Genomic DNA, 10,892 nt, shown 5'->3' with positions numbered 1-10,892 from the left:
CTGCCCAGGGATGTGGTTAAGTAGCGGAGCCTGGAATTGTTTAAGAAAGGTTGGAAGCGACACTGAGTGCGAGGGTCTGGCTGACGTGCTGGTGTTCGGTCACACGCTGGACTGGACGAGCAAGGCACAACCTGATCTCCGTGACCACTCACCTGCAGGGCTCGGTTTTTCACTTATTTTTCGAGTGTACGGAGCCCCTGTTCCGCAGGCATTGCTCGTCCCAAAGATTCCCTAGGGAACCGAACAACGCTGCTGCCGGACAGCAACCGCACGGGCACTCCCGGCTCCATGGGCGTGCCCTCAGGGAGAGGCGGTGCCGGGCGAACAGCGCCCCCTCGCGGCCAGCCCTAGCCCCGCCCTAGCCCCGCTCTTCCCCTCGCGCCTCCCATTGGCTCCTCCCCGCCCGCTCTCCGCCAATCCCCGGCCGCGCTGCCCAGCTCATCCTTCCCTTTCCCGCGCCCGCAGCCGCCGGCGCGCCGCGAGGCGGCGCCGTTAGCCCCGCCCCCTTCGCACGGACTGGGTGGTGATTGGCCGGCGCTGGGGGGGCGGTGCGGACGTGGGCGGGGCCGGGCCGGGGCTATGGCCGCGCCGGGGGCTGCGCGGCCCCGCAAGGTGCGTGAGGGCCGGGGGGAGCGGGCGGGCTCGGGGCTCCTTCGGGGTGTCCTCGCCAGAGCCCCGGGGTGCTCGGAGGGGGTGAGAGGGCATAGCGGGTCCCCTTTGCCGTCCGCGTAACGACTCCTGCACGAGGTCGGGCCTTCCGCGGCCGAGCCCGGATTGCACCGCAGCCACCTGACGGTGGTCCTGGGGTGCTGTGTGCGCTGCTGGGCCTGTCTCTCTGCCTGAGAGTCTGGAGCTCCTAGAGCGGCTCCAGCGGCGAGCAGCGAGGATCAGTGTGGTCTGGAGCCTCTGGGAGCCTTCCCTTACGAGGAAGGGCTGAAGGGGCTGTGGGTGTTCGGCCTCGAGAGGAGATGACTGAGAGCACACCTTTGTGTATGCATAGCTAAAGGGGGGTTGGAGGATGGAACCAGCAATAGGACACGAGACAATGGGCAGAAACCGATGCAGAGGAAGCTCCACCTGGACATGAGGAAGAGCAGGTTGCCCAGAGAGGGTGTGGAGTCTCCCTCACTGGAGATACTCAGGAACACGTCAGGATGCAGACCTGTGCCATGTGCTCTGGGGTGGTCCTGCTTGAGCCGCTGTGGTCCCTTCCTGCCTCACCCATGCTGTGATTGTGGCTGTGTCTCTGTGCGGTGTGCCCTAGCCATAGATGATTTTTAAAGTCCCCACAGTTCAAGTTTGTATTTATCAAGCATGGTTTCCATTTGAAACACATTTGTACATCGGCTCTTGGGGAGTCCTTAAGTAAGTGGTTGTGTCTGTCAAATGCTGTGGAAATTAACAAAGCATCCTGCTGTCAAGGCATGTTTTATCAAGTGAAACCCACAAGTTTCAGGCTCTGCTGGCAGCAGTTGCTCCCTTGGCTTGAGAGCTGTAACTTCTCTTGAACTGATCTATCTTGGCAAAAGTTCTTGGAATTGGTAGGCAATAGTAGTCTTCAAGTGTTGTGAAAATACTTCGTGAAAATCAAAGTTTATTTCTGTATTCAACAGGCTCTGTCTTCTGGAAGGCTGTCAGGAGCAGCTAAACTAACAAATGGAAGAAATCAGTAAGACCTCTTTCACTAATACTGTTTTAAATTGTGTGTATCTGTGAGCATTTGGGAGCCTTATACTTGTCATACCTCACAATTGAGCAAAAAAATCTTTGTGTGCATAAAACATTTTTACCTGAAAGGTTCTAAGCAGCCCATAAACAGACAGGCACAAACTGAATAGAAGTTTTGCGTATAAAAATGGCAGATTTCACATTTGTAAAAGAATGAATTTATGTAATTACTAGCTGTATGTAAGACTGTTGAGTGGAGACTGATTCTTCTTTGACATAAATTGTTATTATTTGCTTAAATTGTTTGTTGCAGCATGCAAAGTTTTCAAGAAGAAAGTTATTTTGTTTCATGATGAAATTAATTTGCTTGCTGTTATCAAATGAAAGTAGTTTGCTTTTTCTTTTTTCTTACTTTGTTTCCTATTAAGGAGATTGTATTAACAGTGAATTTCACTTTTTCAGGATTGGCTTTAGGAAAGGATGTCATTCTAATGTAGCATGCCGTTCTACTGAATCTGACAATAAGGTAATTAAATGGCTCTTTAACACAATCATCCCTGTTATATAAAGAGAAGAGAAATTGGAATACCTTGAGTAACAGAAGAAAACCAGATTAATTTAAATCCTAATTAATTTGCATCTGAACCTGAAATTGCTCCTGCGAGACAAGCAAGAGTGTCTGTGCTGCATCTTGCAGATAGGAGCAAATGGGCTTTGTGTGCAGCGAGTTTGGCTTGACAGATCCCCTCAAGGCACAGGATACGTTTAGGAAACACAAATAAGCTGCTGAGGGACAAGGGCTGGCCCTCCCAAAAGAGCAGCCACCCTTGTTAGGCTTTTTTGCTGGAAAGAAAGAGTAGCACGGAGTCAGTGCTGCAGTACTGAGCCAGTTCCTTCAAAACACAAGTAGGCTGTATTGTTCAAATGTACATGGAAATAAGAATAAAAAACATACATGTAATTAATGTAAAATTGAGCAAATGGACATGGGGGTAACAGCACAATTTATTTATTTATTTTGCAGAATCTGTGTGTTTGCCAATTTCCATGTAACTGCAAAGTAGTGCATGGGCAATGATACATTTTTTTGGTCATAAGTTGTTCTTTGTTAGGTACTGAAAGAAAACAGTGCTACTCGTTTACTGACTGCAGTGCTCTTTGTGCAGGTTGATACTATTCATAATGGACTTGACCATTGTGCAGCTTTACTGAAGAATATCTTAGAAAAGGAAGCTCCAGGTTGTACTATTTAAAACACAAGTTACATTTTTAGGTTTTGTAGTGCTCTCTTGATTTGTTTTCTTGACCTCTTTTTCTTTCAACTAATGCTAGGAAGGGAGACTGTCCATAAGCGACCTGGGAAAACAACTACCTTTAAATTTACTTCCAAACCTTTGCCAACTAAAGGAAATACTTCCATGAAGAAAGGGTCAAAAAGAATCATTGCTCCTGCCCCTGTCCAAAAAGAAATTGGTAAGTGGGTTTTCTTAGGCTTGATTTATTTTTTTTTTTGTGTTCAAGCAACCTTGAAAGACTCCTCAACTTAGTGAGATTCAGCAAGGCTTCAAATAATTGTTGCCATTTGTTACAGGTTGATCCTGGGTTGGATCCACAAAAGTATGTATTATTTCCTTTTAGAAACCTTAAATGTTTACTAAACAATTACAGAAATTCACAAGTGGTTGAACTTCAGGTACAAGAAAGAAAGCTGAGTGTGTTTACAAGTATCAACATCGTCAGCTTTATCTTGTAGGAAGTGTGGAGAAGAATGATACCCTTTCCCTATTTCTCTTGGACAGGGAAGCATTGCAGCCCTTGGTCTCAGTTTAGGATCCACAGCTAGAAACTGATCTGAAGTTCAGTGTCCAGCCAGGCTTTTCTCAAAGAAGGGTTTGTGGAAACAGGGAAGTGTGGCTAGAAATGACAAGACCTTGAATGGTTTAGTGGCCAAAGCACTGAAAGAAAGGTAGATGGATGCTGTCAGCTGAGTTGGTCCCAGGAGAAATATTTCATTTATTATCATTTCTGTCTCTCTACACCCTGTTTCTTCTGTGCAGTTTCTAATCTAGTAGGTGAATGGGCCCTATTGACAGATGTGTAGTAGAATGCCCACTGGGAATTGTAGGAAGTAAGCATGTAGCTGATAATCTTCCCAGTGCTGTAAAATTACAGAGTTTTAATTATACCTAAACAGAGATTTTAAGAATTGTGTTTTAGAGCTGGCCTGCTAGTGAATCAAAATCTGACTGGTCTCCTGGGTCATAGGATCTTTGTTTCAATTTTCAAGTGAGCCTGACAGAATCTGCCAGACAGTACCATGGGTTTGTGTTGATCAAGAAGACAGGGAACTTCAGCTGGAGTTTTTTGTTCTTTCTTTTTCTACAGTGCCAATATCAAATAGAAAAGTTGCCTCATCTACCACACCTTCTACTGAGAAGGAACTTTCCAGTGCAGCACAGAATCAGATGGTTCCATCAATTCATGTACCTTGCAGTGAACACTCTCCTGAGGCATATCAGCAGCTGTTTGAGCATGTGCAAACTCAGATGTCTGTGATAACTGGCCAACCCCCACAGAAGAGTAATGAAATTCCTACTGTAACTCCTCCTACCTCAAACCAGGGTTAGTGGAAATATTAATATAGAGTTGTTTAACTGCATGATTTTTGTCCACATTGCCATGATCTATGAGTATTGTTTTCTTTTAGGGTGCCAAAATGTTACAGCTTTGAATTATCAGTTACCTACCTCCACATCAGCACTGTCTCTGCAGCATTCAGCTAATCCTTTATCCACTCAGTCAGTAAGTAAAAGTTTGATTCTCACTATCAATAAACACTGAATTAGCACTGCCTATTTATTTATGCATTTCCTTATGTTGGTTTTCCTAATAATTTTCCTTTTAAAAAATTGTGTGTTTCAAACTGTAGTGATGCACAGAGAAAATAGTGCTATTCCAAACCCATTTTATGTAAACACCGAAAAACGAAATTAGAGGCATTTCAACTGGCTGCTTGCTTCTGCCTGGGGAATTCTGTAATGGACAGCAAACATGAAAAGTGCAAGAAATTATTGATTACTGTTAATTGCATTCTCAGTTCTACACACTAGGATCATTAAGCAACTCCTGATAGAAGAACTCATATATCATATGGAGCTTTTGCCTGCCAATGATGAACGCAATTATTTCTTCAGACATGCTGTATTATCTTAGAGTCACATGTGAGAAGGCCTGTGTATTTCAGGGAATAGAATAGAGCTGATGGAGAATACCAGCTGCCCCCTCAGGAAATGTGGCAAAGGGCTTGAATCTACCTTGAATATGTTAGACTGTAGTTTTACCTTCCATCTGCAGACAGTCCATGTGTAGCTAGTGATGATCTAGACTTTTAAAAAATTCATCTACTAAAACACTGAAAGGTTACAATGTTGTCCTTTGTATTTCTTTTCTTCCCTGTTCTACTTGGATTCAAGAAACTGCTGAGGTTTTTTCATTACAGAACGGTGGTAAAAGAAGTGTGTTTTAATGTTGTCAATAACATTTCAGATAAAGGTAATCTAAATCAGATTTACATTTTAAGTGTTCCTTATGATAAAGGAAAATAACTCCATTATTACTTTGTAGTTGTTCTTATAATTAGCAGAGAATGAACAAGTCTACATTGAGATAAGGGTGATGCTGTTTACGTTTTTCTCCTAAAGATTTAAAAACCATGTTAATTTCTTTGCTTAATTAGAATATCTTTTATGCAGGGTGTTCCTGTGGACAGTGGCAATGAATGTGTGCCAGAGATGGGAGGACCTGTGGTTTGCCCAGTGGTTTCTGCTGCTCCTGCTGCACAAATACAGTCTGGAACTGCTCTTCTTGGTGTGAACCCTTGTACAGCACCTGGAGCATCAACCCCTTTAGTGCCAACATCTTCTGCCAGAGATATGGCCCCAAGCCAAGAGCAGCAGATAAAAGAAGCAGATTTAATGCGGTGCTTACAAGCCCTGTTGCAATCCCATGAAATGCTGAATGGCAGGACTGAACAGGGGGGTCATCATCACTGTCCAGAAAAACATGATGGCTCATATGACACAGAGGAGGATACTCCTGAAGAGTACACTGAGGACACGGTCAGTGAAGATGAATTGAATGTACTTGACATGTCTCCAGTGAAAGATACAAGCTGTAAGACAAGCCATGTGAAGAAAGTTCTAAAATCTAGAAAAGAAAGTCCAGAAGAAACAGCCCGTAAAGTTAGGACTATAAAGTATCTTATGGCTGAGCTCAGAGCACTGGTAACAGATCAAGGTGAGGACATTTTAATTGTGCAGTAGAGTTATTACATCAAATAACAGAAGAGCTCAATGAAAGGAGTGAGCATTTCAATTTCTGGAAGTTGTATGTGTTAGATGCTATATGACATCTTTGGTTTTTCATAACTGTAAAACCTTCAGGATTCACTCTGGATAAGTAGTAAATTATTTTTGTAATATTTTAATTGTATTATGACAGCAAGATAAAGGTTGTTGCTATTCCATATACAGAGCTTTCCCCGAGGAGGGTCCTGGTGTGGACAGATTGCAATAGCAGTCCCACCAAGGCTGGTTGGAAGGATGGTGGGTTGTGTTTTATTGAGGATGAAAAGCATAGTTTTCCTACTCAAGCTTAATAATTTTAAATAAATGTAGCTTGGGGGAGGGAAAAAAAACCCAGATACTACTAAATCACTATTAAATCACTTTGCAGATTGCTTAATCACATGTAAAACACGAGTTATATTACAGATTTACAGGTTTATGGAGTCTCTTTTTCCCCTCACCTGTTGCAGGTGACTCAGAAATGCTGAGGCTGATGAGTGAAATCGAAGGCTCTGTATCACAGCTCCCAGCTGTGGTGGGAAGCACGAATCTCCAAGCTGAAATAGCTCTGGCTTTGCAGCCCCTGCGCAGTGAGAACGCACAGCTGCGCAGGTGGGAACTCCTCACTGAGCCTGTGCTCACTGCACGTGCACCTGAAACGTCTCTGACTGGTCTGGTTTAAATTGCCTTCCTGTCTGTGCAATATTTATGAATTAGAAAGTGTGCTGGCAAGGTCATATACTTTAAAAAGCAATAATTAACACATAGCATGACTTTGGTATTTTAGTAGTATCAGTTACCTCATGATGGGGCCTTTGACTGAGTGTGGTCGATGCATCACTCTGAATACTGTGCTATCAAGATAGCATGCTCATATTCTTTTTGTAGTTTATTCTGAAATGCAAAAGTGTCTCTCATTTCAGAGAGTTCTCACATAACTGGGTTGCATTTACTTCAGAAGAGGGTTATACACCAGATGTTTACCAAATACTTGAAAAGAGTCTTTTGGGTTGAATAAGAATGTAAGAATGTAAGAAAAATGTGTTATTAAGACTTCTTTATATTTCTGAAATATTCCCTGACATTTAATTCTCAAAAGCAACTTATCACCAAACTAATTTAAATTGCAATCCTTTTAAATGTATTGTAATATTTCTGAATTTGTGCTTTTTCACAATTCATATTTAGGAGACTAAGAATATTAAACCAGCAACTTAGGGAACAAGAAAGCAGTGAGAAGACATCTGGACACAGCTGCAACTATGAATGTAAAGTACCAGTAATGTTGCTTGATGGGGGCATATTTATTAAAGCTTTATGACAGTAGATATTATTATTTTTATTTATATATCTGTAGTTTCATATGTCTGTATGTATTGTGGCCTTTAGTACAAGCTGAACTAAAGTGGGTCTAATGCTGCAACTGCATTTGCATGGATTGTTGGGCCTTTATAAACTCCACATAGACGGATTTGGCTCTTCAGCTGCCAAGCAGGTTATTTTTCCTTATGTGTCTCTTAAAATGAAGATGACTGATGATATAATGAAGAAGAAAGCTTGAGCTTTACCTTGCTGAAAAAAAAAAAGCCAAAACAACCAAAACCTTCCCTCTCTAACCAAAATTCCTATTACCAAGATTATTTAAAAACTTAGTTCGGTTTAGAAATTCAGCTACCACACAAAACACTTAAACATTTTATGTTTTACTTTTGGTAGTGGTTTCTTTGCAGTCCTTGACTATGATACTCCAGAGTCAGTTGAAAGAATCACAGAAAGGCCTTGATTCACTGCAGGCTAAAAATGAAGAACTGCTGAAAATAATAGAAAGTCAGAAAGAAGAAAATAAAAATCTTGCAAAAGGTATTCAAGAGAAAGAAGAAGAATTGTTAGAGAACAAACAGCATTATGACATTCATTCTACCAAGCTCAAGATCGGTGCGTGTTTTCAATTTGGTTATTTTTTGTTTAGCATTTTAAAAGTTAAAAGAAATAATTATGTAAGTTCTTGTTGGCATTTCAGAAGTGGAGGAGGCATTAGGAACGGTGAAGAGCCTTCAGTTTAAGCTAGAAGCTTCAGAGAAAGAAAATAAGATTTTGGGCATAACGTTACGTCAGCGTGATGCAGAAGTTAAGAGACTGAGGGAATTAACCAGGTACTATTGGCTAAACTTTTTTTTTTTTCTTTTTAAAAAATCTTTCTTCTTTCTTATTCCTTGAGGTTTTTCGGGTGTTTTTCATCCTATGGATTATTGTAGTCTTAGTATCCTGGTGGTGGGAGGTCACATAAGCTAAAACTTCTCTTTGCAGTTTGTTTTGTTACAATTCTGCTATCATTTTCTTTAAAAACAGAGTTGTCATATTCTATGACTTGAGTTCTGTGGTAAAGTAAAATACTATACTTATATAAGTAATATGCTATACTTATGTGAAGTCTTGACTCCTAAATAGCAGATCTGCCAGTAAGAACTATTGCTTTGAATTTATTTTATCTTGCTCTTTTATGCTGAAAATAGTGGCAAGCTGTGAGATATAAATAGCTTTTTGCAGATGCATAGTGGTGTGTATATACAATTGTTTTGGGTATGTTGTGCAGAGGAAACAAAACTGTTGTCTGTCATGTTTATAGTTGGAACTGATTAAAACAGCAGAGTATTTTGAATAGACATTTCAAATTCTTCAGTAGAATTTTAGACACTTCCATGAATGCTGTGCTGACCACCAGGTGGTGGTAGAATGATGTCACATTACATGTGTGTGTATATGCTAGAGACATAAACATCTAAAGGTTCATCTCTTTTGTTGGACAAAGCAGTAAGTTAGAAGAAATATTTCTTTTATTAAGTTTTATTATTTAGATGCAATGAGAAGAAAAATCACTAGGGTTTTCTGAATTATGGTAACCACTTCTATCTGCTTTGTAACAGTTTCTTGGCATCAATTTATTTCATCTTGTGCTGCTCAAAGCAGGTGCACCAGGAATAATCTGGAGAACTTCATTGGGTTGTGCTATTTTTGTTACTTTTTAGCCACAGTGAGCTAAAGAAGAATTCAAAAAACTTGGAATTGGTTCACATTTGTAACTGCATTTTATAACAATATCTAGGAAGTGCATTGCCACTTTGCCACAGCCTGATAAATGTAATGTTTTATTTCTATGGAAATGACTTTAACTATTTTTTTTTTTTTTAGTGACTGATTTTGAATCTGTTTGGTTGATTTTACCCTAACAGAACCTTGCAGGGCAGCATGGCCAAGCTTCTGTCTGACCTCACCGGGGACAATGTTAGACCTAAACCTGAAAAAGCTCTCTCAAAATCTCTTTTGGAAGACCATGAAAAGCAGATGCAACCTGAACTGTTTCCTGGGAGTACTTCAGTAATGACTTACCTTAAAACGTTAGAAATGGATAATATTTTGATAGATAAGGATCTTCAATTCCCAAATAAAATTGGAGAAGCAGAAATGCAAAATCTGCCCTATGAAAAGTTTGCTCCTGAAGGAAGTAAAACTAACAGTATATTCACAGAAGAACGAACACCAGCTCCCAGAGGATCACCAGCTCCATTGAAGCAAGATGCAGAAACAGGGAGTGATTCTGGAACTCTACTGGATGACCAAACCAAGTTGGATGAGACAATTTATATTCCACTGACTAGCAGTGCCTCTAAAAATCAGCAGCCAGTCTCTGGAAGAAGTGGTGTGCTATCCCAGAGCAGAGGGGCTTGTCAGAGGCTGGATTACCAGTGTGAGCTCCCAAGCTCTGTGCAGCAGTATGGATGTGAGGATCCAGCTCTACTGGATAAATTAAATGCTGGGCACAGTGTGAAAAAGACTGTGGAAAACACACTTGAAGTTACAGGGGATAAAATGAAGCCAGAAGGAGACAGAGTCCAAGTGAGACCAAGAGGCATTCCAAGTGGGGCTGCAAAAGATTTCATGGATAAACCAGACCAGCCTCAGCCTGATACATACCCTCATGCATCAGTGCCATTTCCAGCAGGGATTTCTGAGAAAACAGGCAGTAAAGCAGCTGATTTTAGTTGCATTTCATTTGATGATTTCTCAGGGAGGTCTGACTGGAGCACATCTTCTTTCTCAACATTTACTTCTCGAGATGAAGAGGACTTTAAAAATAGCTTAGCAGCCTTGGATGCCAACATAGCCAGGTTACAAAGGACTCTACAAAGTAACATTAGGAAACAATGAGATTGAGAAAGCGAAATGGGCTGCAGCTATTTGGATAAATGAAGTTTTTCTGAAGTATATTAAGTATGGTACTGATACGTATATTTGTATGTAACAACTTCTTTCTAGCTGTCTCAATTATGGATAGAATTTGTTCCTTACTAAGCTGTGGTGCTGATCCCCTTGATGTGTACAACTTGAAATAATTGGCTTTTTATATGAAATAGAAATGGCTTTTTAAATTATGACTTAGTTTTATATTCTTTACTTGCAAAATTAAATATGCTTGCTTACTGGTGGTTTTTTCCTTCCCCAAAGAACTATTGTAAGGTGCTGTACATGAGCAGGAGGTTCCACACGTAGAGGCCAGGAAAGAGATAGTTACAGAGCTGTTCTGCAGGAATGCTGAGAATTACAGTTGCTAAGTCAGGATCAGGCTATTCCAAAAATAAAGGCAGCCATCAATCTGGGATTTTTAATATATACTATATCCTATGGAATATGTGAAGCAATCCTTTTTCACTCACCACTGATAAAACTATTTTCTCTTTGGAGCATTGTACTCGAAGGAAGAAGTTGATGAAGTGGAGAGTCCAGACAAGGGCAAGAAAAGGATCATCAAAGTTCCATTGCTTTGTGCAGTTCTGTTATATGGCATGCTTTTTACAAATATTTGCTTGTTATCTAAAGTAA

At 40.9% G+C, this 10,892-nt stretch overlaps 1 protein-coding gene across 2 annotated transcripts; it reads left to right on the top strand.

Annotated features, from left to right (window-relative positions):
* The first annotated feature begins 553 nt into the window (after positions 1 to 553).
* CCDC14 (coiled-coil domain containing 14) lies at positions 554 to 10,444 on the top strand. 2 transcript variants are annotated; one of them, XM_056496674.1, is made up of 13 exons: positions 554 to 612; positions 1,614 to 1,669; positions 2,131 to 2,194; positions 2,835 to 2,907; positions 3,001 to 3,141; positions 4,054 to 4,290; positions 4,376 to 4,470; positions 5,421 to 5,964; positions 6,485 to 6,626; positions 7,203 to 7,282; positions 7,731 to 7,949; positions 8,035 to 8,167; positions 9,245 to 10,444. In XM_056496674.1, exons 1-13 carry the CDS (start codon positions 580 to 582, stop codon positions 10,218 to 10,220), a joined length of 2,793 nt encoding a protein of 930 aa, XP_056352649.1. In that variant the 5' UTR covers positions 554 to 579; the 3' UTR covers positions 10,221 to 10,444. The 2 variants fall into 2 exon arrangements, with proteins under 2 accessions (XP_056352649.1, XP_056352650.1); XM_056496675.1 differs by lacking the exons at positions 554 to 612; positions 1,614 to 1,669; positions 2,131 to 2,194; positions 2,835 to 2,907 and adding an exon at positions 3,260 to 3,285 and having other exon boundaries at positions 3,066 to 3,141.
* Positions 10,445 to 10,892: the final 448 nt, after the last annotated feature.

Source organism: Oenanthe melanoleuca, chromosome 7 (assembly GCF_029582105.1).
Source record: "Oenanthe melanoleuca isolate GR-GAL-2019-014 chromosome 7, OMel1.0, whole genome shotgun sequence".
In the NCBI taxonomy this organism is placed as follows: domain Eukaryota; kingdom Metazoa; phylum Chordata; class Aves; order Passeriformes; family Muscicapidae; genus Oenanthe; species Oenanthe melanoleuca.
The sequence above is the reverse complement of the archived record's forward strand: the minus strand, read 5'-3'. Positions and strand labels throughout refer to the sequence as shown.